This window comes from Rhipicephalus sanguineus, chromosome 5, assembly GCF_013339695.2.
Source record: "Rhipicephalus sanguineus isolate Rsan-2018 chromosome 5, BIME_Rsan_1.4, whole genome shotgun sequence".
Classification (NCBI taxonomy): domain Eukaryota; kingdom Metazoa; phylum Arthropoda; class Arachnida; order Ixodida; family Ixodidae; genus Rhipicephalus; species Rhipicephalus sanguineus.
The window spans coordinates 14,604,667-14,628,025 of NC_051180.1; the positions used below are offsets into that span (position 1 = coordinate 14,604,667).

The 23,359-nt window shown below is 44.7% G+C and overlaps 1 protein-coding gene across 1 annotated transcript in view; it reads right to left on the reverse strand.

Annotated features, from left to right (window-relative positions):
• LOC119393267 (thrombospondin type-1 domain-containing protein 7A) overlaps positions 1-19,510 on the reverse strand; it is a 25,403-nt gene extending 5,893 nt beyond the window's left edge. Inside the window, exons 1-11 of the mRNA XM_037660200.2 lie at positions 19,495-19,510; positions 17,610-17,805; positions 14,335-14,528; positions 14,041-14,153; positions 10,046-10,288; positions 8,721-8,966; positions 7,536-7,715; positions 6,393-6,571; positions 4,143-4,279; positions 3,293-3,443; positions 50-304 (exon numbers count right to left, since the gene is read on the reverse strand). Of these exons, the coding sequence (XP_037516128.1) occupies positions 50-304; positions 3,293-3,443; positions 4,143-4,279; positions 6,393-6,571; positions 7,536-7,715; positions 8,721-8,966; positions 10,046-10,288; positions 14,041-14,153; positions 14,335-14,528; positions 17,610-17,621 (1,710 nt within the window). The 5' untranslated portion in view covers positions 17,622-17,805; positions 19,495-19,510. The remainder of the gene's footprint in view (positions 1-49; positions 305-3,292; positions 3,444-4,142; positions 4,280-6,392; positions 6,572-7,535; positions 7,716-8,720; positions 8,967-10,045; positions 10,289-14,040; positions 14,154-14,334; positions 14,529-17,609; positions 17,806-19,494) is intronic.
• Positions 19,511-23,359: the final 3,849 nt, after the last annotated feature.

Genomic DNA, 23,359 nt, shown 5'->3' on the forward strand with positions numbered 1-23,359 from the left:
GTGAACGAAAAATGAGCTGAAATTCAATTTCTATTACAGGTGCACTTACCGGATCGCAATACTTGTAGTCCACACGCAAACCGTCCGAGTCTCGGACGCAGTAAAGAGGCGCCCTGGACACACCACCACCGCAATGGGAGCCACCGCTGACGACGCAAGAACCCTGTGGTCCTAGCTCCCAGTGGTGTTTCAAACATACATCTCTCTCAACTAAACGGTATGGACAGTGTCTTCCATGTTTCTGTGATCGAAGCAACCGACGAGTGCGATTTCGCTCGGCGATAACAGCTCCTAGTGCAGGGTCCTGGAAAGCCAAGGTGAAGAAGCATTTTGGTATACAATAATAATAATAATAATAATAATAATAATAATAATAATAATAATAATAATAATAATAATAATAATGGGGAAGCGGGGTTTCTCTATGTTCAGTAATTTGATTTGGTCATTACGTCTTTGTGAACAAGTGCTTTCTTAGCAAAAATTAAGTAAGCCCACTCCTGCTATAGCCTGGTATGTAGGATAGCAGTATGTATTAAATAATAAATAAATAATAAATAAATAACCATAAGTAAATTCATTAACAGAAACGCAAGGACTGTCAATTTATAAGAAAATGTACGGATGAAAAAAAAGAAAGGTGCAGTCGGATTTATACTACATCTTAAAGTAGGTTACTGTGCACTTAAGCACGAAAGGACGATAAGTGAGCTGTTGAGATTGTCACGGTAGCATAAACAGTTATACAACGTAATATATATCCGTGAATTATTGAAAACTTACTCTGTCCAACGAAAGCATCTAGCTGTATAAGTGATACATCAGTACTGTTTTATCAATCGGTGACGAAATCGTTCGATCGGTGGATATCCCAAGTTTGTCATAACCCTACGCATTCATATATCTCTGCCTTTTTGGGTCTTCAGTCAAAATTATTCCTTTGGTAGTGCACCCAGTGTTTTGTTACTGTACCTTCCTTTCACGTGCGCTCTAATGTGCGCAAAATATATGATGATGATGATGATGGTGGTGGTGGTGGTGGTGGTGGTAGATTTTTTATGGCGCAATGGAAAGTCTCGCCAAGGAGAGAAAACCCTTGACGAAAAAAATAAAACCATAGTGTATAGAGTCTAAAATTAGCTGTGTAGCGATTGGTGTAGTTCCAAATCCTGAGCTAAATGCAGCTCCACTATACTGCGAAGCCTGGGGAAGTGTGTAGCACGGGCATTCAGTGTTTCGTGTTCGTAGAGCTCCCACTGCCCCGTTTACCAAACCGTCGATGACGTAAATGATTGAGCTAAGCGTGCAGGGTTTCCCCGAAACGAGCAGAATCTTGTTAGGAAGATTCGGAAACTCGGTGTGCGACATGCGTGCTACATTTTGCTGCGCTTTATCGACTTCCTGCTTGTTACGGCAGCTGAGATACGTGTCTTCTGCAGCGAGTTCCCTCAGGCTGTTTCCCCCTTCAGACGTAGTGACGAAGGCGCCGGAGAAGCGCCGGCAGGAGGAGCGATCGCGCTTGGTGAGGCGATGGCGCCCTCTCTTGCGCGGCGCGGGTGTCAGCCGCATGTTTCCGAAGCGTTTTTAGCGATTGTAAGTTAATTATTGCGATTACCTACTTGTTGGCTATTTCTGTAAATATATAATTTTAGACCTTATTCGTTTATTTTACCCGGTTTTGAGAATTGCTTGACTTATTTTAGGCCTCCATTCACCCCTTGATTTTGAGCATGATCACGCCCGGGAGATCTACAGATGGATTAAAAGCCGGGCCCCTGAAGTGCTACGCACTTAAAAGTAGTGGCTATGCGATGAAATTAGAAGCAGGCATAACTTGTGGGATTTGCAAAGTCACGCAGCCTCAGCAGCAGTCCTTGTCAGGGCAAGGGGTGCGGAGTGCGTGACGCGCAAAACGTATGTTTTATCATATAACAACTATGAAAAAAGTAGTTTCGCGGCAACGGCGAAGCAGTGAATGCGATAGCAACAAATTGGAATGTAACGCGAAGAACGGAAAGCAGCTCGAAATTGCCAGCGCGTCGCTCAAGACCAAAGGACGCACGAAAAGAACACACAGGACGAGCGCGAACTATCATGCATCACAGCGCGACACTTGAAGCGCGCTGCTCAAACATAAAGCAGGACGCACGAAACGAACACACAGGTACACACAGGACGAGCGCGAACTAACAACTGTCACAGTTGTTACTTATGTCTGTTGAACAGCGCGCTCAAACGCGGCCGCTGCAGCTAGCGAAGTGACCTTCGTACGCTCTGTAACATCAGCGCGGACATCGCGCGGAAAACACAAGGCATACACCCCCCCCCCCCCCCGCGCCATCCTCGAGATAAGCGCGCACAGGCGACCACGCCCAGTAAGCATCGGAGTGGCAGGAAACGCTCACGCATCGTAACGAGCGGTGCGACGACCTTTCAAGCGCGCCCCGCCCGCACTTCGCGTCATCTCGCTGGTGACCAAGAAAGCATGCTGAAGTAAATGGTGTATATAAATAGCTCGCCGTTAGCATGCCGGAAGGCGTATTTCTCGTGGCCTAGCCTTCTAACGCCGCGCGCTGCGGAACGAGTGGTCGCCCGTTCGATTCCTCGCTTCATATATATATATATATATATATATATATATATATATATATATATATATATATGAGAGGTGGCACTTCAAGAAAACTTCATTTTTTACGTCGACGCTTCGGTCAGAGCCTGACCTTTCTCAAGAAAAGTCAGGCTCTGACCGAGACGTCGACGTAATACAGGAAGTTTTCTTGAAGTCCCACCTCTCATACTTATACGGCAACCACTCCTTCAACTATATATATATATATATATATATATATATATATATATATATATATATATATATATATATATATGCGAGGATGAAGTTCAGTGGATCCGGTGGGAAATGCAGTTCAGAAAGGAAGACAAGCCGTGCGAAACAAGTTTTACTAACGTTTCGGCAGGAGGGCCTGCCTTCGTCAGAGCGTCTGACGAAGGCAGGCCCTCCTGCCGAAACGTTAGTAAAACTTGTTTCGCACGGTTTGTCTTCCTTTCTGAACTATATATATATATATATATATATATATATATATATATATATATATATATATATATATATATATATATATATATATATATATATATATATATATATATATATAGGGGCCATGACGGCGACGGCAAAAATCAGCCGAGACCGTCCATGTAATTGCTATCGCAATAAGCAGAGTTCGATTTACGCTAACTAATCAACCAGTCGCGCTGGTAAGGTGCTCACCAAACACGACGACCACTGGGACCACTCAGAGACCACGCACTCTCCCGGACAGTGCAACTTGCACGCTTCGCTGTCGTGGGGCTTCTGAAGCGGATCGCACTCATCTTCGGTCAGTTCTTCATAAGGGTCACCGTTGAGCACAGACATGCACCTGGAATGAATATATGAAAAAAAAACGACGTTATCATAGCTATTAGAAAAGATAAAAGTTTAAATAAAAAATCACGTACATCACGAAAGCTCACACAAGTCACTTATGTGTAGCTCAGCAGGTGCCGAAACTCTGAACAACTCCGCATGCCTCCCGTCATCAGCCCTTATGATCATGGCAGTTATCTTAGCATGTGTTAGGCTTAGAAGGCATTTATATTTTCCAATTTCCAGTATTAAGCCCACATAACTGGCGTTCACTATATAAGAAGTAGTAAATAGAATATAAGCGTGCCTAAAAGATGCAAATTTAATATGATAAGCATGTAAAAGTGTAGATGTCTAATACAAACATGAAGTTATATACGGGTTAAGTAACCGAAGAACACGCTGATGAATACTTATTCTGAGGAACCCTTCCTTTCCGGAAAACATCTGGCGACACTTATAATAAAAACTTGCAATCGACCAGTAAGTAGCAAACTTGTTCAAATATAATGTTCACCCCCCTTTTCACCTTCACATACAGACGTGTCGAGAGATACAACCTGAAAATCTACCGGGGTGCTCTTATAGGCAGTAATTTGATCAATTCGATTTGTTGAATGCATTTTAAGAACTCTATGTGTATTGCGTTTTTGAAGGGAGGGCAAGAAATGCGAGAGTTTTTACGCTTTTTCCAAGACTTGGCGATACTTACAGGATAGATCTCGTCCTGACTCCTTCAACGCCACACGGCAGCTTTTTGCTCATGTTCAAGGGTCGGCACCGGGTCCATCCCGACGGGAGCCAGACGTTGCGTCCGCAGTCCATGAGGCATGTGTCGGTCTGAATTTCCTGCAGTACGCATTCATTCTTACTCGTAGGGGGACAGATGTTTCGGCTCACAGTGGCAACTTAGTGGCCATATCTTCTAGCAGATTGCGCAGTAGACGGGACACTAAGCTAGAAGATAAAACCTTACTAACTCGCCCAGCTTTCAACGCTTGTTAGTAGCGGTAGCTCTGCACTGCTAAGTACGAAGGCACACGGTTTCGACTCCCGGTCACGACGACTGCGTGTCAGTGTTGCCAAAATGCGAAAATGCCCGTGTACTCGGATATACGAGCACCTTAAAAAATCCAGGTGCTAAAAATTATTCAGAAGTCCCCCCCTTCAGTGTGCCACATAATCATATTGTAGCTTTGGCAGCTGAGACCCCACAATTTAACTCAATATTTTGACGGTGTCTTACGTAAATTTTTTCCAAGGGCTGTTGGTGTGCTCGCGTGCGACTTTTACCAGTCGCGGTCATACCAAGCGGCGTTTGTGACGTAAGAATACATGGGTGTGGCCTTCCAATCTCTGTCAAAGTGGGAATCTCGCGAAAAGAAGCCTCTTGCGTAGTGCACGTGTATGTGTGACTGTTTAGGCGTCACGAAGGCGTTCCATAATTTCCAGGCACGATCGCTACGCAGTGATCTAAGCACCGCGCTTATTTGTTTGCAATGTCCTAAGCTGGTGAGAGCACCTTAAGAGAGAAAGGACAATCCGTTACAATGAAAATGAAGGCTGATAATAAACAGCGCGAAAAAACACGGGGACAAAAAGCGCACACACTGGGCAAGCGCCGTCTTCCAAGTGATTTTATTAGGAGGAATGCATTATCCTGGGTGTCATAAATATCACTCAGCACGATTTAAAAGAAGAGGAACGTAGTTACGCGAAACAGACGTAGTGGATATTGTTCTCAGTATGCTGTAGTATCGGAGGGGTTTGGTCGTCCCAAATATTACGCGGCAAGATTAAAAAAAAAGAGGAACGTCGTTACGCGAAGCACACCTTGTGCATATTGTGTCCAGTATACTGTAGTAGTCACTGCTATTTTTTGTTAATGAGGTTTAGTTAATGAGTACTAACTGTGTCTCTAACTCGACAAGTACTCACCTAATCATTAAGATGTCAATGAGGCATATGTAGGCATGCTCCAATGACATCTAACTGCGCTATTTTCAGCAACGTACTTATTACGTGCTCATTTTTTCCGGCGGATAAAGAAAGCACGCGAAATATTAAAAATTCGGCAGGTCCCACCGTACCGTGGGAGTCGACAACGCTCTCACCCGCAAAAGGTGGGAGCGTAGTCTTGACTTGCTACCTCACAGTGATCCTGTTTGAGGGCGCTGCTTCCTGATGTGCGCTGCAGTCTAGCCACGTGTCAGTTTTCAGATTTCGCGGGCTTTTTTAGCCAAAAAGAAAGGGAGCACACAATTAGTACATTGTTGAAAATAGCGCAGTTAGATGTCATTTGAGCATGCCTACATATGCCTCATTGACATCTTAATGATTAGGTGAGTACTTGTAGAGTTAGAGACACAGTTAGTACTCATTAACTAAACCTCATTAACAAAAAATAGCAGTGACTACTACAGTATACTGGACACAATATGCACAAGGTGTGCTTCGCGTAACGACGTTCCTCTTTTTTTTAAATCTTGCAGCGTAATATTTGGGACGACCTGCGTATGCATGTGTGGGAACAGCTATAAAGAAAACAATTGCTCTGACAACGCAACAGCAACAGAACACACAGAGAAAAAAAAATCCAATCACAGACGCCTTGTGCGCATAGCCGCACATTTCAAGAAACTGAGTTCTCTGTTGTCAGGTAGCGTGACTGACGGTTTACTCCAGCAGCCACTCCTCTCCTTCACCATTTGAGCTGCCTCGGTAATAGTGAAATTTTTTCCTCTTGGTGTTCTTTTGCTGTTTAATTGTCAGTGCAATTCTTTGCTTTGTAATGTTCCCACACATGCATATATAATGCACTCATCTCAATAAAATAATCAGTTGGGAGTTAATGCTTGTCCAGTGTGTCCGCTTCACCGTTTTCTTGGGCTGTTATTATCAGCATGAACAACCGACTAGCCAGTCAGCTATCTTACCAAGGAAATGGAAAACTTGGGCTCACCATGTCGTTCGGAGCAGCGACAGTGCAGGGTCTTCCGCCATGTTGGTGCCAGCGGACAACCCTGCGGGTTCGGGTGCGGGTGCCACCCCCGCAAACAGCATCGCACCGCGACCACGGGGACCACTCGCCCATGACGCAGTCTATGGGACAGGGCTCCCGGCAGGTGGCATTCTCGAAGCCTGGGGAATAGCCGCCAGAAAAATGTAAATACGCACGTGTTTCGGCAGCTGTCCATCATATACAGCGAACAAAGCAGGTGGTTGGCTGCTGTTGTTGTGGTCGTCTATGCATGGCTCACACCCACTGCGGTCGATTGACAAGGATGAGATAATTTTAAAAATGAGGTAGATATGAATTGTTCCGCTAACCAGAAATCTTGGATTGATCAAAATATGTGTAATGCAGCAGTGTCGGAATTTAGCGAGAAAATCATCATGATATAATGAAACATCTTTAGCAGCTGCGCGAACCTACCTGTGATGATGCCCTGAAGAGGAGACACGCATAGACGCATCTGGCATGCATCAACTCTGTATTGATATATTTCTTCATAATAACAAATAGTAAAGACGATATTATTAGTGAGCCATGATAGCGACAAATCAGCACAAGTGGGAGTGCACCATACCTGCTCTATGAGCTTAAAAGCTAAATATTGGGTTTGAAATAAAAGAACTTGTTTCCTGGAAAGTAAATCGCAATAACTTATCCTAACTTAGATACATGTTTCTAACTAAGATGGCGAGTTTGGCAAGTTCTTTAATGCTCGTTTTTGAACTTCTATAGTTCTAGGCGCCGCAGCAGCGTACAAGGGGAAGTGGAAAGGACAGCGCCTACTCAAGCTGAATTTTTATTGAACAAAAAAAAAAAGAAATATAAAGGTAGTTCTGGATTTTTGCTCATGCATATCAGAGCAGAACATATCAAAATGGTGTCCTGAATGCCCCACATTTATAGCGTAAGCCTTTACCACAATCATTAAACGTGTAGATGGGCATACCCCCTACCACACAACGTAAACTGACAAGATAGCCCAGATGGTGACGGAAAAAAGAAGCGCCTACATGTGTCGTAATCAGGCGGTTATCACCTATGCGTTTGGAACGTTCTGGTATAGAAGTACACAGAGAATGAAATACATACCCGTGGATCCGCATGTTCGCCAACTTGCCGACGTCATTCTAAAACGAAAGCCAGCGCCGCACACTGCCTCTTCTTGAAGGATGCAGTCGCTCCAAGCCGAATTTTCCACCTTGACACCTTGCCTCGGTGGGCACGGCCGTTCCTCAGTAAGACTCACAAGACAGTTTGGGCTTGATACACCTAGAATAAGATTTTTTTGCAAAGTTGTACGTAAGATGATGGACACTATAGACGCGAAAGCAAGCACACGATATTACTGCCACGCACACTTATTTCTTTATTCTTATGTGATCGGCAATAACCCACAAAAACTTATCAATGCTCGGCGCGGGCCGCGCCGCAAAGTTTGAGAACCTTCAGGATTGTTTCAGACTGTTCTGTTAAAATTGCGCGCAGGACGCGAGCAACAGAGTTTATTCTAGAACTAACGCGAGCACCAGCGATAACGCTGGAAGGTTCCACAAGGCATGTATAAAAGCCGGCGCGTTTCACGGACGATCAGTTTTATCGAGGACCGATGATTATCTTCGCTGCTATCATTGCACTGTGAGTGTTGCTTATTTTTCCGGGCACAGGTTCGCCCAATAATAGTTCAGTGCTTATCGTCTTGTGTTCTGCTTACTTCACCGTGACAATATTTTAAAGCCTACCGTAGACAGTTGAAGTGAAAACGAGAGTGTTCTGTATTATAAAATGTGTTAAAATCCAAAACTTAATCAGCGATAGTAAAAAATTAAAATCAGAGTTTTACGCGTAAACGCCACGACATGATTATTAGTCACGCCGTAGTGAGACAGGCCGTATTAATTCTGACCAGCTAGGATACCTTAAAGGTCGCATAAGTCTAAGTACACGAGTGTTCTTGCATTTCATCCCCATCGAAATGCGGCCGCCGTGACCCATAATCCAACCAGCGTCCTTTAGCTTAGCAGCTAAGCAACCACGTCAGGGAAATACAGAAATAGGAATAAAATATATACAGCACGGTATGTTAAAATTTCAGTAAGCACACGATACCACTGAGGTGATCAGTTTTGTTACATCGGAGCCTTCGTTTCCGTTAAGTGGGCAATGCAGGAGACGCCATTGGATCGTGGCCACGTCCTTACGCCTCCGTGCCCTCCTTTCCGATTTAGCTGACGCCACAACTTCATCAATATTATACTCTTAAACGAGGTTGCTCACCAATGAGCTGTCGAGTTCGGCGGCTCACAGGGTCCTTGTCACAGATGTTTGCGCCATCGGTGTGGGGACACGGTGACCATGGTGACCATTCAGACACAGCACACTGGTCGTGGCAGCGAACGTGGCATTCTCGGTGAGCGGGGGGTGCAGAGAGCACCGACGCACGTGAGCTCACCATGGCACTAGTCAGGTTGATGCACAATGCAGGCTCCGTGGGAATGTTCTTTGAATCAACGCATGTCACATCTGTAATATAAAGGGAGTGTATATTTAGAATTTTTAGGCGTTTCCGGGATTTTGGGTAAATTACACTTCGCACCATCTCTTGGCGGCGGCCGCGTGCCCCGTCGTAATTCAGCGGTAAATGGATGAAAAATATCGCACCAGACGAAAAAAGTTATTTATGAAAGATCACCGACGTTTACGAGTTCTAGAGACCCACTGGAACATTCTGGCTTGAGAATATGCTTTCGTTTGTGTGTTCGCACTGTCATCCCCAGAACACTAGTTCAAAGTTTGAACTGCCTACGCGGATGCTTTCCCCAGCTCGCAACTTCTCGCACTTTTTTCTTAACACAGATCTTTCTCAAATAGATGTATATTTATGAGGCTACCCTAGAAAAGTTGGAAGTAATTATCCATTAGGAGTTACGGACACTCCGTGAGAAAAAAGGAACCAGAACAGAAATGTGCAGCTACGTATGGTACTCTTCACGAAGTCTTGCGGAAGGATTTCACCCACCAATGAGGGCGAGGGTTGGGTAAGTAAGGCTATGTATGAAAGAGCAGAAAGAAAAATAAATGATGCGGGGGGGGGGGTGGAGGTGAAGCTTTGATGCCTTAACAACCAATCACCCATCTAAAACCATAATTCTAATCGCCCAATTTCACAGATGATATTGCTTTCCAAGACCTTACGTCTAACGCTTTCTATTATTGGTACAAAGCACATACTGCAAGTGAGCTTACAACCTATGCGACGTCCTCAAAAAAGCGGTGGAAAGTGCGCTATGGGTTCTTTCATATACGATTTGGCTGCCCATGTATTTCAACCAATGCATAATGAGGAGGATATTTCTCAAGCAATGATTGCGATCACTACTTCTGGGTTACCGCTATCCTCATGTTGGTGTGCATGTACTTGGACATCCCCTTTTTCCTTCCCAAGTACAGGGTAGCAAACCGGAGGCTTCCTTTGGTTAACGTCCCAGTCTTTCCTTTATCTTTCTTCTCTCTCTCATGCACATATGCATTTGCTATATCTGTTTTGGGTCCATCTCAATTATTGTATATATATTTTTTTTCAGACAAGGGCAACGACTCACTGCGCACTTGGTGTCCGCTCCCACAGCGGGCGTCCGGAGCAAGGACGCACTGTGACCATGGCGACGTGCTCCAGCGGTAGGGACCCCGGCCGTGCTGAGAGTTTCGTCCCCGCAGGCACCAGGGCTCACTGTCGGTGGGGCGACAAAGCCTCACTTCACGAAGGCTCTGCCAAGGGCACGGTTGACCGCCCGGTGTCTCTCGTCGAAGCACGAACCGCTCGCGTGCCAGCACAGGCCCAGACCCTGGTTTAGGGCAGACGTTATGTTAATTAAGAAGCCAAATGAGGCCTTAGAAATATTCTGGGTCGATGTATTTGATTTGGCCTAACCTTGGCCTCGCTTAGTGTTAACATATTCTACGGTCGGTTTGACTGGACTTTGCGTGAAGTTCAGTTTTGTTAATTGATTTGGTGGTTAGGTGTTACTTTTATTGCGATAGGAGTTCTATGGACATTCTCGGCAGGTTTTTGCTGTTGGCTTCATCGTCGCCGTCATGTAGCGTATAACACGCAAATCGATCCGCCCCACGCATCTTATGGTCTACGCACTAGTAAAAGCGCACGAGCGCTGGGGACGAACGCGCATGAAGCATAGATGAAAAGATCCGGCCTTTCTCCGCCGCACGAAGGGCGCATGCGATAAGATCGCGCCGCGTGCGAGGCCTGCCATAGATGGCTTCACAAGCAGAGAGGAAACACCACGCCAATCTTTCGTCGGGGTAAGGAGCATGAAGGGGCGCCTTTCGGGCGTCGCACGAGCAGCAACTGAACTTTGATCATATGGGCGTGGTCGCGAGAGTTGGCGCGCACGCTATCTCGACAGCCATCAGTAGACGGCTTATATACGTACGTGCCGTGCTTTGACCGCTTTGCGTGTCGACGACAGAGAGCGCGAAAACCGCTCTACTTTCTGGAGCGGCCATATTCGCTTAAACCAGCGATTTGTAGAGTTATGCGAGATCATATCCGAAAGATTCAGCTGCTGGCCTTATACTTCGTATAAAACTCCAGTTTGTTGTTATCGCACTGATTGCTTCGCCCTTACGGCGAAACTGTGATTTTTTATTTCTTGTGGCTTGACCCTTAAAGCAGTTCGTGAAGTGAACCTTATTGTTGCTAAAATGGACTACGTGTGTTAGTGATGACCAAATGAAGAAGGCAGGGGTTTGAATTCTAAAGGATGAATAACTGTATTATAACTGAATTTTACAAGTAGATAAGATTTACATGAGAAAATGGCGAAAAGTTCGTTGTTTCACTGAGATCGTTCTCGTGTGTGTCCGTCGCGGAGCCATATACAGTACATATAATGACTCGTGCTTATCTGCTTTTTCTTGCGGCTCGATTTTAAGTTTACACATTTAATTTATACAATATTTCCTGGGTGTGATGTCACGTTTCTTTTTTTTTTTCATGTCGGTGGCCTTCAATGTTTAGACATTTTTGTGAAAACGAGAAGCCGTCGCCATATAAAGGCGCCAGTATCGCTAAACCATCGTATAATAATAAAAAGGTAAGACCAATGTTTCTGGCCATGGAGCGCATATTTGAGTACCCGTAGGATAAATGCAGAACTCAATTATATCCTTCAATACAAAAATACCTGCGCAACTCTTGTATACCCCTTTGGGTCTTTGCTAATGTTAAAGACCGGAGGATAATCAAGCATATATTACTTTTCTTTTTGTTGAGAAATGTGGGTGGAGGTGGGTGTGTTAATAATTTGTGGGGTTTTACGTGCCAAGACCAGGATATGATTACCAGGTACGATGTAGTGGGAGACACCGGACTAATTTCGATCACCCGGTGCTCTTCAACATGCACCTGAATCTAAGCACACGGGTGTTCTTTACATTTCGCTGTCCATCTTCTCGAAGAAGGATGGTCATTACGAAAGTTCCGCCAACGAGGAACCTTAACCTCTTAGCGTGAGGAAAAAATGTACAAGAATAAGTAATATTTGTGAATAATATTTTTACCGCATTTATAAATGCTATTTAATACTGCTTTTGCTGCTACGCAATTTTGAAAGACGACAGAGATATTGCCCTCTAGTAATCACATAAGCCTGCACCCATAAAACACGTGTTGAAGTACCCGCTATGTAGTTTCGTAAGTGTCTCGATATGAAACGGAGACAGAATATAAGTATGGAAAAACACGTGTTGAAACGGCTAATTGATTTAGGCCATATCTGTTTTGTATGCATCTTTCAAATCGAGATTAGCATGCGCTTTTCACCGCACACGTTGTATACATGTAAAGGTACGACTTATGTATAGGCTCGTCACAGCAAGAAAGCAATGATTATAAGTCACTCTTATATCATCGTAACGGGAGCTTTCCTTCTAGTTCGGATAAAACAATAGTATCTGGTGTCACCGCCGTTCTTTAACAGCCGTGTAAGCGAGAAAAGCGTAAACATGTAATAACTCACATTTATACGAGCAATTTTCTGTTCTCGACACTTTCTTTTCAAACCCTTCAGTGATATTGTCGCTGTGACTGCAGACGTGTCAGATTACTTTATATAAGACATTCAATCTGTCGCTTACAAAACCGCATAGCAAAATGTGATGGAAATTTTCTGATGTTGCTGTTACGTTGAACACTGGAGGCGAGTGTAACGTCACATGAGAAGCAGCAATCAACGAAATTGATTTTTAGGAAGGTTATTTTCGTTGGTTCATGCACGATTGGAAGCTTTTCTGTAATGGCTCCTTACGTCAGATGCTTTCTAGGGAACTAATAAGACGAGTATTGCGCGCCACTGGCGTGTCCAGAACCAATGCGATCAATGCAGTTTGATGACACAGAAGCCCGTATCATACTGCCTCAAAATCAGTTGAGCGCCATCGAAAATAGCATGCAGTAAAGGAAGGGTTTGTATTGGGCATCGTATTACCTGAAGTTCAGCGTGAGGCTCTATTAGATGTGCTTCTACATCTCTTTAACATTGTTTTAAACTGATCGCGATAGCAATTTATTGCCCAATAAGTATGATCAATAATTTAGTAACGTAATACCAGTTAGATTGAATTGTCTACCGAATTATTCTTTTTTTTTTAGGTAATATATTTATGAGAACAAAAGCGGTGATTCGAGATAAGTTACAAGACTATAAAGCAGAAAAGAAATTGGGGGACGCTTAAGTTTCGCCTTTAAGAGTTGAACGCGATAGCGATATCGTGCCCCTAGTGCGCACTTCGAACACTACGAGTGTTTAAGAGAATGCGCGCACTAAGGTGTGTGCCTTATGTAATGGGTAGCATGCTTTAAACCAGGAGCAATTATGAGCGAGAAACTTTTTCGAAGTTGCGATGCACCCACTACGGGGTCTCTTTTGTAATGGGTGGCTGTCTTTAAACCACCAAGTCGTTATGATATTGACATAGTGTGACGCTCGATGGCAGTGTACGCTTGTACCACGCAATATTACTGCGATATTACCTCTCGTACTGTGACACCTGTATAAAGGACGCGTATTTTTGGGAAGCATGAAAGTTACTTTCAGTGCAGCTCCAAGCATTGGTGAGGTGCTTATCCTTACCGCTGTTCTAGCACACAATTGGAAAATCAGTTATGTGATGTATCCGCTATAGAGGTGATTGCGAATTCTGTAGTGCCTTCTGTTCGTCATTGTGTTGCGATAAGAGCATAATTAACATATTAATTCTTTGTCTGTATTCAATTGCTTTCAAGTGCTATCCTATGTTGAATAAATACCATGAAAGAAAAAAAAAAAAAGATGCGTGGCTGTGTGGGAGAACACCTGCTTGCCACGCAGACGGCCTGGGTTCGATTCTCACTCGGACCCAACATTTTTATTATTTATTTTATTTGCAGCTTTTTCGATTTTTTGGTCACGGACAAGATGATGACTTTTCGCTCACAACCAACGAGGCCGATACCGACGCCGACGGCGGAATTTCTGCGATACGAGCTCTTAAACGCTATCGCGTTAAAAGGCAGAAGACAGCAATGCAGATGACTCACCATCGCCACAGTCTTTGCATAGCCTCCACTCAGAGAAATTGGTCACTTGGCAATCCACTGGGCAAGGTATGTTGCAAGGCTGGGAATTGGCTGGCTTCTTCAGCGGAGCGCACCTGAAATAGGTAGTAGGAGAGAAAGAATACGGATAATAAGAGGCCCGTCAGCACATTCTGAGTACTCACGTAACAACAACAACAACAAAAAAAAAAAACGTGGCTGTGGCTTGAATACGTTTTCAGGCTAGTAGTTTCCAGAAATCTCACACTACCAAGCTAAGGGCGTCCAAGAACTCACTTCTTGTCGGAGACGTTTCCCTTGAAGAAGCAGTTGACGGTGCGGTTTTGTCGTCCGCGGCCGCAGCCGCTAGTGACGTTCTCCGCGACGCACTTCTTCCAGGGTCCGGTCTTCCAGTGCATGCCGAAGCAGCGCACCATGTTACAGTCGTCCACCTCCCGCAAATCCGACTTGGCAGGGGCACGAGGCACCACCTACAGTTGCACCGCAAACAGCAATGACGACTTCACACCGCCGGCACTTCGTAAGGCACTTTGTACACCAAAGTATGCTCAAGAATTTTTCATCTCATCAGAGTATATGGCAATACAATGGCAACCGTCTATTGCATTGCTTGTTCGATTGGCTTTATTTATCTAATGATACCGAAAACGCTGGTAACTTTGGAGCCTAGTTATCACGCAATATTTTACTGCCCACAGAACGTACAGAAACGACGTGAATAAAGGAGCAGACTGCTGTGCCTGCTGCCAGCTTTCCTCATCACGTATACGTTGCGCAACTTGTAAAACTTCCTTCGAAAAAGCGGATTTTTCTGAAGAAAGTACGCCGCGACCCTCAGACCTGCGCGATTCTTCTTTAAGCATTGCGCTTCGAAGGCAGCATAATTATACAGTATGTCTCAAAAGCGCTTCAAAAAGTGAAATGACTCGTGTCTGCATTCCGCATTTATCAGGGGCTGATCACGGTGACCCCGGCACCAGATGCCATATCCCCGATACGCTTGCTACGTTCGAAGCCGTTTCATTTTAACAAATGTACGGTCTAAGAAACACGGCTTATTTTTCTAGGGTTGAAGTGCTTTCTCGCAGCAGTTAATGCGAGAGAATTTAGTCTGAAATATCACGTTAGAGCTTGACTATCGGCAGTCAATGAAATAGATGTTTGCGCTTCATGGTTGACATTCTGATCCAAAAGAAATATTTATAGCGACTTTCACTTTCTTCTGCTACTCCTGCTATTCGTATGAGTTTACGGACAACAAAAGAGCAAGCACTAGTAATCGAACTACAACAAAAGATTACTATCATTTTGGGAATTCGCATTTAGCACCTTGTAGATAAAATACAGTTTGCTTGTGTAACCACGAAAACACGGTTGGGCGGCGCTTTCAAACATTAATCTGCAGAATAGCAGGCAGGACAAAAAACGGACTGATTTCAAAGGTGCGATCTCGCTGTCACGTTTCGTAAACTACAAGGTACAGCACGGCCCAACAGCACACAAGGAGTCCTAAGTCAAAATGATTCGTCAACAATATTAAATATCGCTTCTCATTTTAAACCGAACTACCGCAAGCCGAAAAGCACAAGTGTGTCATTCCAAGTTGCGAGCTGTGTGCAGTGCTGCCATCTCTTTGCCCAAGAGAAAGCAATCGATCCGAGAATCCCGACGCCAGCCCCGAGAGAGCGCCAAGATCGCGAATGACTTGTTTTCTCGTGTCCTCGCGGTCTTCCTTTAGAAGCGCGCGTTTTTGCTACAGCTGTATGAGCCTCCATCAACCAGTTATTGCATTTTAACGCGATAGCATTAAAGAGCTCGTATCACAGAAATTCCGGTGTCGGCATGGGTGTCTTTCATTGTGAGCAAAAAATCATCATTGTCCGTGACCGAAAAATCGAAATATATGCCAATAAATAAATTAAAAATATATCAGCCTAAGATAACGGGCATTTTAATTTTTTTAGCTTGTATAAAAATGTTTAAAAATCGCCTACGACAGACAGCGTGATAGTAGCCGTACAGCTCGATCACTTCAATCGGCAGAGATTACTCGCGTGGCAAATCTAAATACATGATAAGCCGATCAAAAATAAATCACTCACCAGCTTCCAAATAATTACCTTACAAAACATATTATGAATTATAGCACGTGATTCAGTCACGTATAGCACGTACTCGGTCTACGTGGGAACGCAACGCGTTCCCACGTAGACCGAATATATGGGGTGACATCAGCTTTTAGATATTTATTCCCAAATTCGTTAACGTAATCCGCGGACATCCTATAGCGACATTTGTATCCATGAAATGACGTTTCGTACAAAAGATAGCTGAAACAACAAAGCAACTTTACCGCAAGGTTAATGGCGCACTTCTCAAAATCCACCAATCATCTCAATATCAACTACTCCTCCATCTGAGAGTACCTTGAAAATGCAAGCGAAAACCAATATAGCTTTTCCAAAAGAAACTCTGCAGTTGAAGAAAAAAACTTTTCGTCGCTTCATGCTGCTAGTCGGGTGGTTGGGAAAATCTTTATTAAAGGGGTCATGAACCGCTTTTCCATGTAATGATCTAATAACCTCAGTATCGGAGTTTACTGCCTCCCGAATCGATTGCCGCAAAAATTTCTCCAATCCGTCATGGATGAGCGGATTTACGGGGGTTTGGCGCACCCTCTCAGCGCTTTCTCTCTTTCCTAGTGTCGACGAGCGCACTGTAAGCTACACAGGGAGGCATGGCACGGGGGAAAGAAGTTACGTCAGCGCGCGTCACGAAACGCTATAGCTCTCCCGCTGTGATTCGCGTGCGCGAGTGCGGCGCCGGCAAGTGGCGGCACCCCGTGGCAAGAAGCGCATCTGATCCGAACGCCGCACTCGATTTACGTCGGCTATCGGCCAATAAGCATGCTATGTCTCTTGCGACGTAAACAGGCAGATCCGCGACGTCAACGGGCAGACGCCCCGCCCACCGACGAGAGTGAGAACCGGCCTCTGTTTGAAAAGAGGGCGCCTGAGGAAACGGCAACTTCGCGCTCCGCTTGTTGCCCTTACGCGGCGCGCACGACTGTAATATTTTGCAGAGCAGTTCATAGCCGTGTCAGCTTTCCGCAGGATGTGTTTTTTCAACAAGCCCAAGGGGTGCTTCATGACCCCTTTAAGGCAAAAGCCTTAGATGCTTCATCAAACGCAAAAAGTGGCCGTCGGCGTCAACACAAAGTGATGCAAAAAAATTATGCGACGACCTAATCATTACGTCACAGATCTCCAAAATCTGTGGCGTCATTATGACGTAATCATGACGTCACACGGGATGACGACATATGGCGGCGTCATCACATGACATCGTCGCTTGGTCCCGGAGCACTGCAAAACCACGTTAGGCGCAAAAAAAGTTCGGGAAGGGGGGGGGGGATCAATACAGTAACCACAGAAGAAAAAGAGGAAAAGCAACAAGAAGAACGTGGCTTTCGCCTTCGAGTCGTCTTAGGTGAATGCATAAGTGACGGCGTGACTTTTTCGCTCCTGAAGTGCGTACGTTGAGGTGCCCACCTTTTCCAGCATGTCCAAGTATTGACCGGTTTCGGGACTGGATTCCGTAGTCCATCCGCTCGGCACACGGAGAGGAACAAGGCGACCATGGCGACCAGGCGGACAGAACGCAGTCGTCGGGACACGGTACCGTACACTCGCGTTCCTTCACTATAGGTGACTCGTAGATGATGCAGTGGGCGTCGTCAACCACTGTCTGCCTCGCGGAAAAAGAGACGGGGGGGAAACAGACACACCGCTTCAAATGATAGTTGACTGCCCGGTAAGTTCTCCTAACGTTGTATATATATTTAACAGCGAGGCTGTATAAGCTATCGTTAACTTGTGCTTCGTCGTGGAAAACTCTACAGGTGCTTCGATATAGTATAGGCGCAAAGAAGACGACGGACGAAAAGGGAGACACACACACGCAGGGCGCCTCCCGTGTGAAAAGGGTGTCTCCTTTCTCGTCCGTCGTCTCTTCTTTGCGCCTACTATTTCGAATCAAGCAATACCAACACGCGCAGTTGCTCACTCTACAGGTGGGTATGCGCCACAGGAATCGGGTAAGCCCCACTACCGAGTACAGCAGGTGTGATTGATTGATTGATTGATTGATTGATTGATTGATTGATTGATTGATTGATTGATTGATTGATTGATTGATTGATTGAAATAACTTTAATGAGGTGCTGCGGGACGCGAGCGATAAACGAAAACTCAGCTCGGCGAAGTGGAGCACCTGAAACACGTGAAAGAGAGAGAGAGAGAGAAAGAAAGAGAAAGGGAAAGAAAGGGATAGGAAGAAGACTCGGAAAGAGAGTAACAGAGAGAAATAAAGGGAATAAAGACGTAAAAACATATAGAGACGGAGAAACAGAGAGAATGAAAGAAGTGGAAAGAAACAGATACAACAAAGCGATACAAGAAACAGAGAGGAAGAGAAAGAAAGAAAATAATAAAGAGAAACAAGGAAGGCCACCCAGCTGTGCTCTTCCTTCAGGCTTGGCACCACTAGCGCGAAGCTGCCGTAACTTTTTCTTAACGGCACGCATCTCGATGTAGAGATTTTGGCGGAGGTCCGCCTGGTCGGGAAGCACATAATGATGGCAAAAAGAGGACGCCGACCACTAAAGAAAAAAGCACCTCCCAAGCACTCCGTGTACAGATGGGTATACCAGCGAAGCTGAAATAAGCGGCCCCGATATTTATCACCGGGTTAATCTCGATGGTTCATTAAAATTATCTTAATTATTGGTTATACGTCTGTCCAGAAACCTTAATTGGTGTTTGTCGCCCGTGTGTCCATTTCTGCATTTTTTTGTGTACCAGTGGTGAGTAGTAGGGCTTGTCCAATTTCCCTGGCCCATACGCGCTACGGTTTTTTGCGTAAATAGAAAGGACGATATTTTGCCTTCGCCTAGCCATACATAGCCACGGCCGGACTGGAAAGGCGCGAGAGAATTCCGGCTAACGGAACGCTCGTGCGCCTTTTTAGCCCGGTCGTGATGTAGTTTTGTTGTAAAAATACGTTTCGTTTCCCGTGAAGAATGCCGTGTTCAGAATGACAACCGATGGTACTGTAAAGCAGGCGAAACAAAAACCATTTTCCTTGGAGGCTTTCTAACTGGGTGAGGGGAAGGTGGGGGGGAGGATGCTGAAAACTTATACTAATTTTTTTTTCTCATTTCTTACTTTTTATCACCCAAGAAAAGCCTTGCGGACTAAGCTTTTGTTAGCCCGACTAAGCGCTTTAGTCATCTATACTGTACCTCCTTTCTCATATAGGTTACTTGTTTCATGATGTACGTGATCGTTGCGTATTTATCGCCACAACGCTCTACTGTTTCGTGACTGTGATAGTGTTAATCAACGTAGAGTCAATTAAAAAAGAAAGCCATCATACCCCATCGAAGAAAACACATCTTGCGTCTCGCATCTGGATGCCGTCGCCACAGTTTCCTCCGGAGAGAGGCTTGCAGGGACCCCAAGGCTGGGGTTCCCAGTGAGACAGCACGGCGCGGTCGCAGCTCTCGACTTCCTTCAGATGCGGGCAATCACGACCACCACGAGCGGGCGCCGTGAGAACACTGCGTGTGCGGACTCGGTAACCTGCATAGTATGGCGCAAACAAAGCTTATAGTGCTGGCATGCCCGTGCCCGTTAATATCAATAATATTCAGCGAAGCTTTTATAAGCCGCAGATTTCGGCGTCGTATGTACGCGAAAAACCTGTCGCCCGCGAGCGCATAGAAAAAAATTCCACAGCATATCCACGGGGTGAATGATGATGAGTGGGGCGAAGCTCTCGTACGGCAGGACCTTGGCGGCGGCGTCGCGCAGCTTCCCCCCCAGTACATCATCAACGACGTGAGATCGGGCCGGTTTATACTAAAGGGTCGATGAGAGTCATGGCGACTTGCAGCTCACTTTAATTTTACATGTACGCTGTGAATTTTTATTGTTTAATCACGCACAGGAGAAATCTCACCAGGCACTACCTTGGAGGTCAAGATCTGGTACTAGCGTTAAGACTGGTTACACACTACATGCAGGAGACGAACGGGTGCCGCTATAAGGAGCTTCGCCCCTAAAACGATGTAGCCGTCGAAAGGTGCGCCGGTCGCATGCGTATTTGTATGGGCCGTTTTCCAATACTTGATGTTGTCTTGATCATGGGATTGTTGGCGATCAGCCGTTTGATATGGCAATCTGAGCTTTTATCGAGGTGAGTTGTTTAGCGTTGACACATTTCATTGTTGCCTGGATATGAACGCATGACCGTCGTTTTTGCCTGTAGCAACTGAAGTGTTGCGCTGCCAAGCACGTGCATAAAGGTACAATTCCCGGTATGGAGGAGCGAAACAGTTAGGAGGAATCATTGTACAATGCAAAAGAAAGAAAGAAAGAAAGAAAGAAAGAAAGAAAGAAAGAAAGAAAGAAAGAAAGAAAGAAAGAAAGAAAGAAAGAAAGAAAGAAGGAAAGAAAGAACGTCAGGCACGGAGACGCAAAGCTTCGCTTGCCCCCATTTTTCCGATAGGGCAATGGCTCCTAAAATTATTATTATTATTATTATTATTATTATTATTATTATTATTATTATTATTATTATTATTATTATTATTATTATTATTATCTACCAAAATGCTCGGGGTCTGCGTACCAAGACACTCGAGTTTTTCTCTAATGTTCTTTCGTCTGCTTTTCCTATTATTGCTATCTCTGAAACCTGGCTCGGCACTGAAATTCCCTCATCTGACTTTTTTCCCCCGACCTACACCACCTTCCGCAGTGACCGAGATTTCAGTGAAACCAAACAGAAAGGCGGTGGCGTGCTGATTGCCATTGACAATTCACTGAAATCCGTTAGACGGAAAGACCTAGAAACCATCCAAGAATCGATCTGGCTAGAAATCAACCTTGAGCGCCGTGAAAAATTGTTGATTGGATGTTTCTATTTACCACCCAGCATTTCCCCTGCCTCGTTTCATGATGTGATGTCTTCTATTGAACTTGTGATATCTTCTCATAGTGGACACAGAATTATTGTTCTTGGGGATTTCAATGTACCTGGAATTGACTGGAGTACGCTTACCTTTTCTCATTACAATAATTTCATAGAGAAAAAGTGCAGCCTGCTCTTGGACTTTCTGGCGTTTAATTCCCTACTGCAACATAACTCAGTCGTCAATTCCAGTGGCAACGTCTTAGACCTGTGTGTGTCAAACGATCAACCCCTTGAAGTTTCCCGCTCCAGCATCTCTCTTGTACGTCCTGACAAATTCCACCCACCACTTAAAGTAAGATTATCCGCATCAGCCAAAACAACGAGCTACAGCAGTTATGTAAACAGATCTCCAAGATTTGCTTTCAAGCGAGGTGATTACACGGGCCTGTATCATTACTTGTCCACCGTTGACTGGTCACAGGTTACTGACAAACCAAATGTTGATGACCAGGTTGATCAGTTTGCGGAGCTTGTACTGAGCAGCATGCGTAATTTTATTCCCCAATACACACATAAACAACGTAAATATCCCCACTGGTTCTCATCTGAACTTATCAGTGCACTGAAGCATAAAGATCGCGCACACAGGAAATCTAAATGTTCTCCATCGAGCGAGTGGAAGGAAGAGTTCAGCTTTTTTCGAACTCTCGCTAAACGCCTATATAAACGGGATCATAGTTCGTATATTGAATTCCTAGAAAAAAGCGCTTCTGACAGGCCAGCTGAGTTTTGGAAGTATGTACGTAAACGGTCCAACAAAAGCGGAGAGTCTTTCAGACTACTAGACTCAAATGGGGTAGAAGTGCATGCCGTCGCTGACTGTTTTGCCGCACATTTCTCATCCGTTTATAAGGCCTCAGACTCTAGCACTGATATCAGACCGCCTAAGGCAGTTCGCTCACCCAGTGCTTTGTCGCTGGATGAAAATCTTATCTGCGAATGCATTAAGTGCTTAAAACCATCCTTATCATGTGGCCCAGATGGCATCCCCTCCGCCATACTAAAAGCTTATAGTAGTATATTTGTCCCAGTACTGACTACGATATTTAATAACTGCCTGGACACTTCCACATTTCCTAGCATGTGGAAAACTGCTTGTGTTTTCCCAGTATTTAAGTCGGGCTCTAAAACAGATGTTTCTAATTATCGCCCGATTTCTCTACTATGTGCCACATCAAAGATCTTCGAGTTGGCTCTTCACAAAATATTGTCTTTTAGTGTTAAAAGCTCATTGATTCCTAATCAACATGGTTTTCTCGCTGGCCGCTCAACTACCACAAATCTTGCTAGTTTCATGACGCAGATCTCCACACCTATTTCTCAGAGAGGACAGGTTGACGTACTCTACTGTGACCTGAGCAAGGCTTTTGACGTAGTCAGCCACACACTGATTATGGTTAAACTTGCGCAATTTGATGTTGACTTGTCGGTTGTGAATCTCCTGCAGAGCTATCTGCTCAATAGATATTGTTATGTAGCGGTAAATGTCCAATCATCTTCTTTGTATAAAGTGACTAGTGGGGTCCCTCAAGGGTCAGTATTAGGCCCACTCCTATTTTTAATTTACGTTAATGATGTTTCTTTTGCCATTCGTAATTCTTCTTTCCTCTTGTATGCCGATGACATCAAAATTTTTAAGGAAATTCATTCAGTTAACGACTGTCGCTTGCTGCAGTCAGATTTGCGCTCTTTTTCCGAATGGTGCAACGCTAATAACCTTTCTCTGAATGCCTCGAAGACAAAATTCATGTCTATCACTCGCAAAACATCTAGCGTGTCATTTCAATACTCTGTCAATTCTGTGTCCTTATGCAAGGTTTATGAGGTCAGTGATCTTGGTGTTGTTGTTGATAGCACGTTAAACTTTTCTGCTCACGCTAAGCGTGTTGCTTTGCGGGGTCTTCGCACCCTAGGCTGTGTTTGCAGATTGTCTAGAGAATTCCGTTCTCCTATGCCCTTCCGAAAATTGTACACCGCGCTATGTCTTCCTCAACTGGAGTATGCGTCCGTGATATGGAATGGCATTGCTCAATCCAGCGGTAACACCATTGAACGAGTCCAGAAAAAATTCCTTAGCATATATAACCATCGCTTTGCTAAAAAATCTCGTTCAAATACTGCTGAATTATTATCATTGCCATCACTTCACTGCCGACGAAATCGTTCTGATCTCTTGTTTCTTTACAAGCTAGTCCACGGTATCATATCCTGCCCTGTACTTCTCAATTGTGTTAATTTTCGAATTCCACGTAAGTTAACCAGA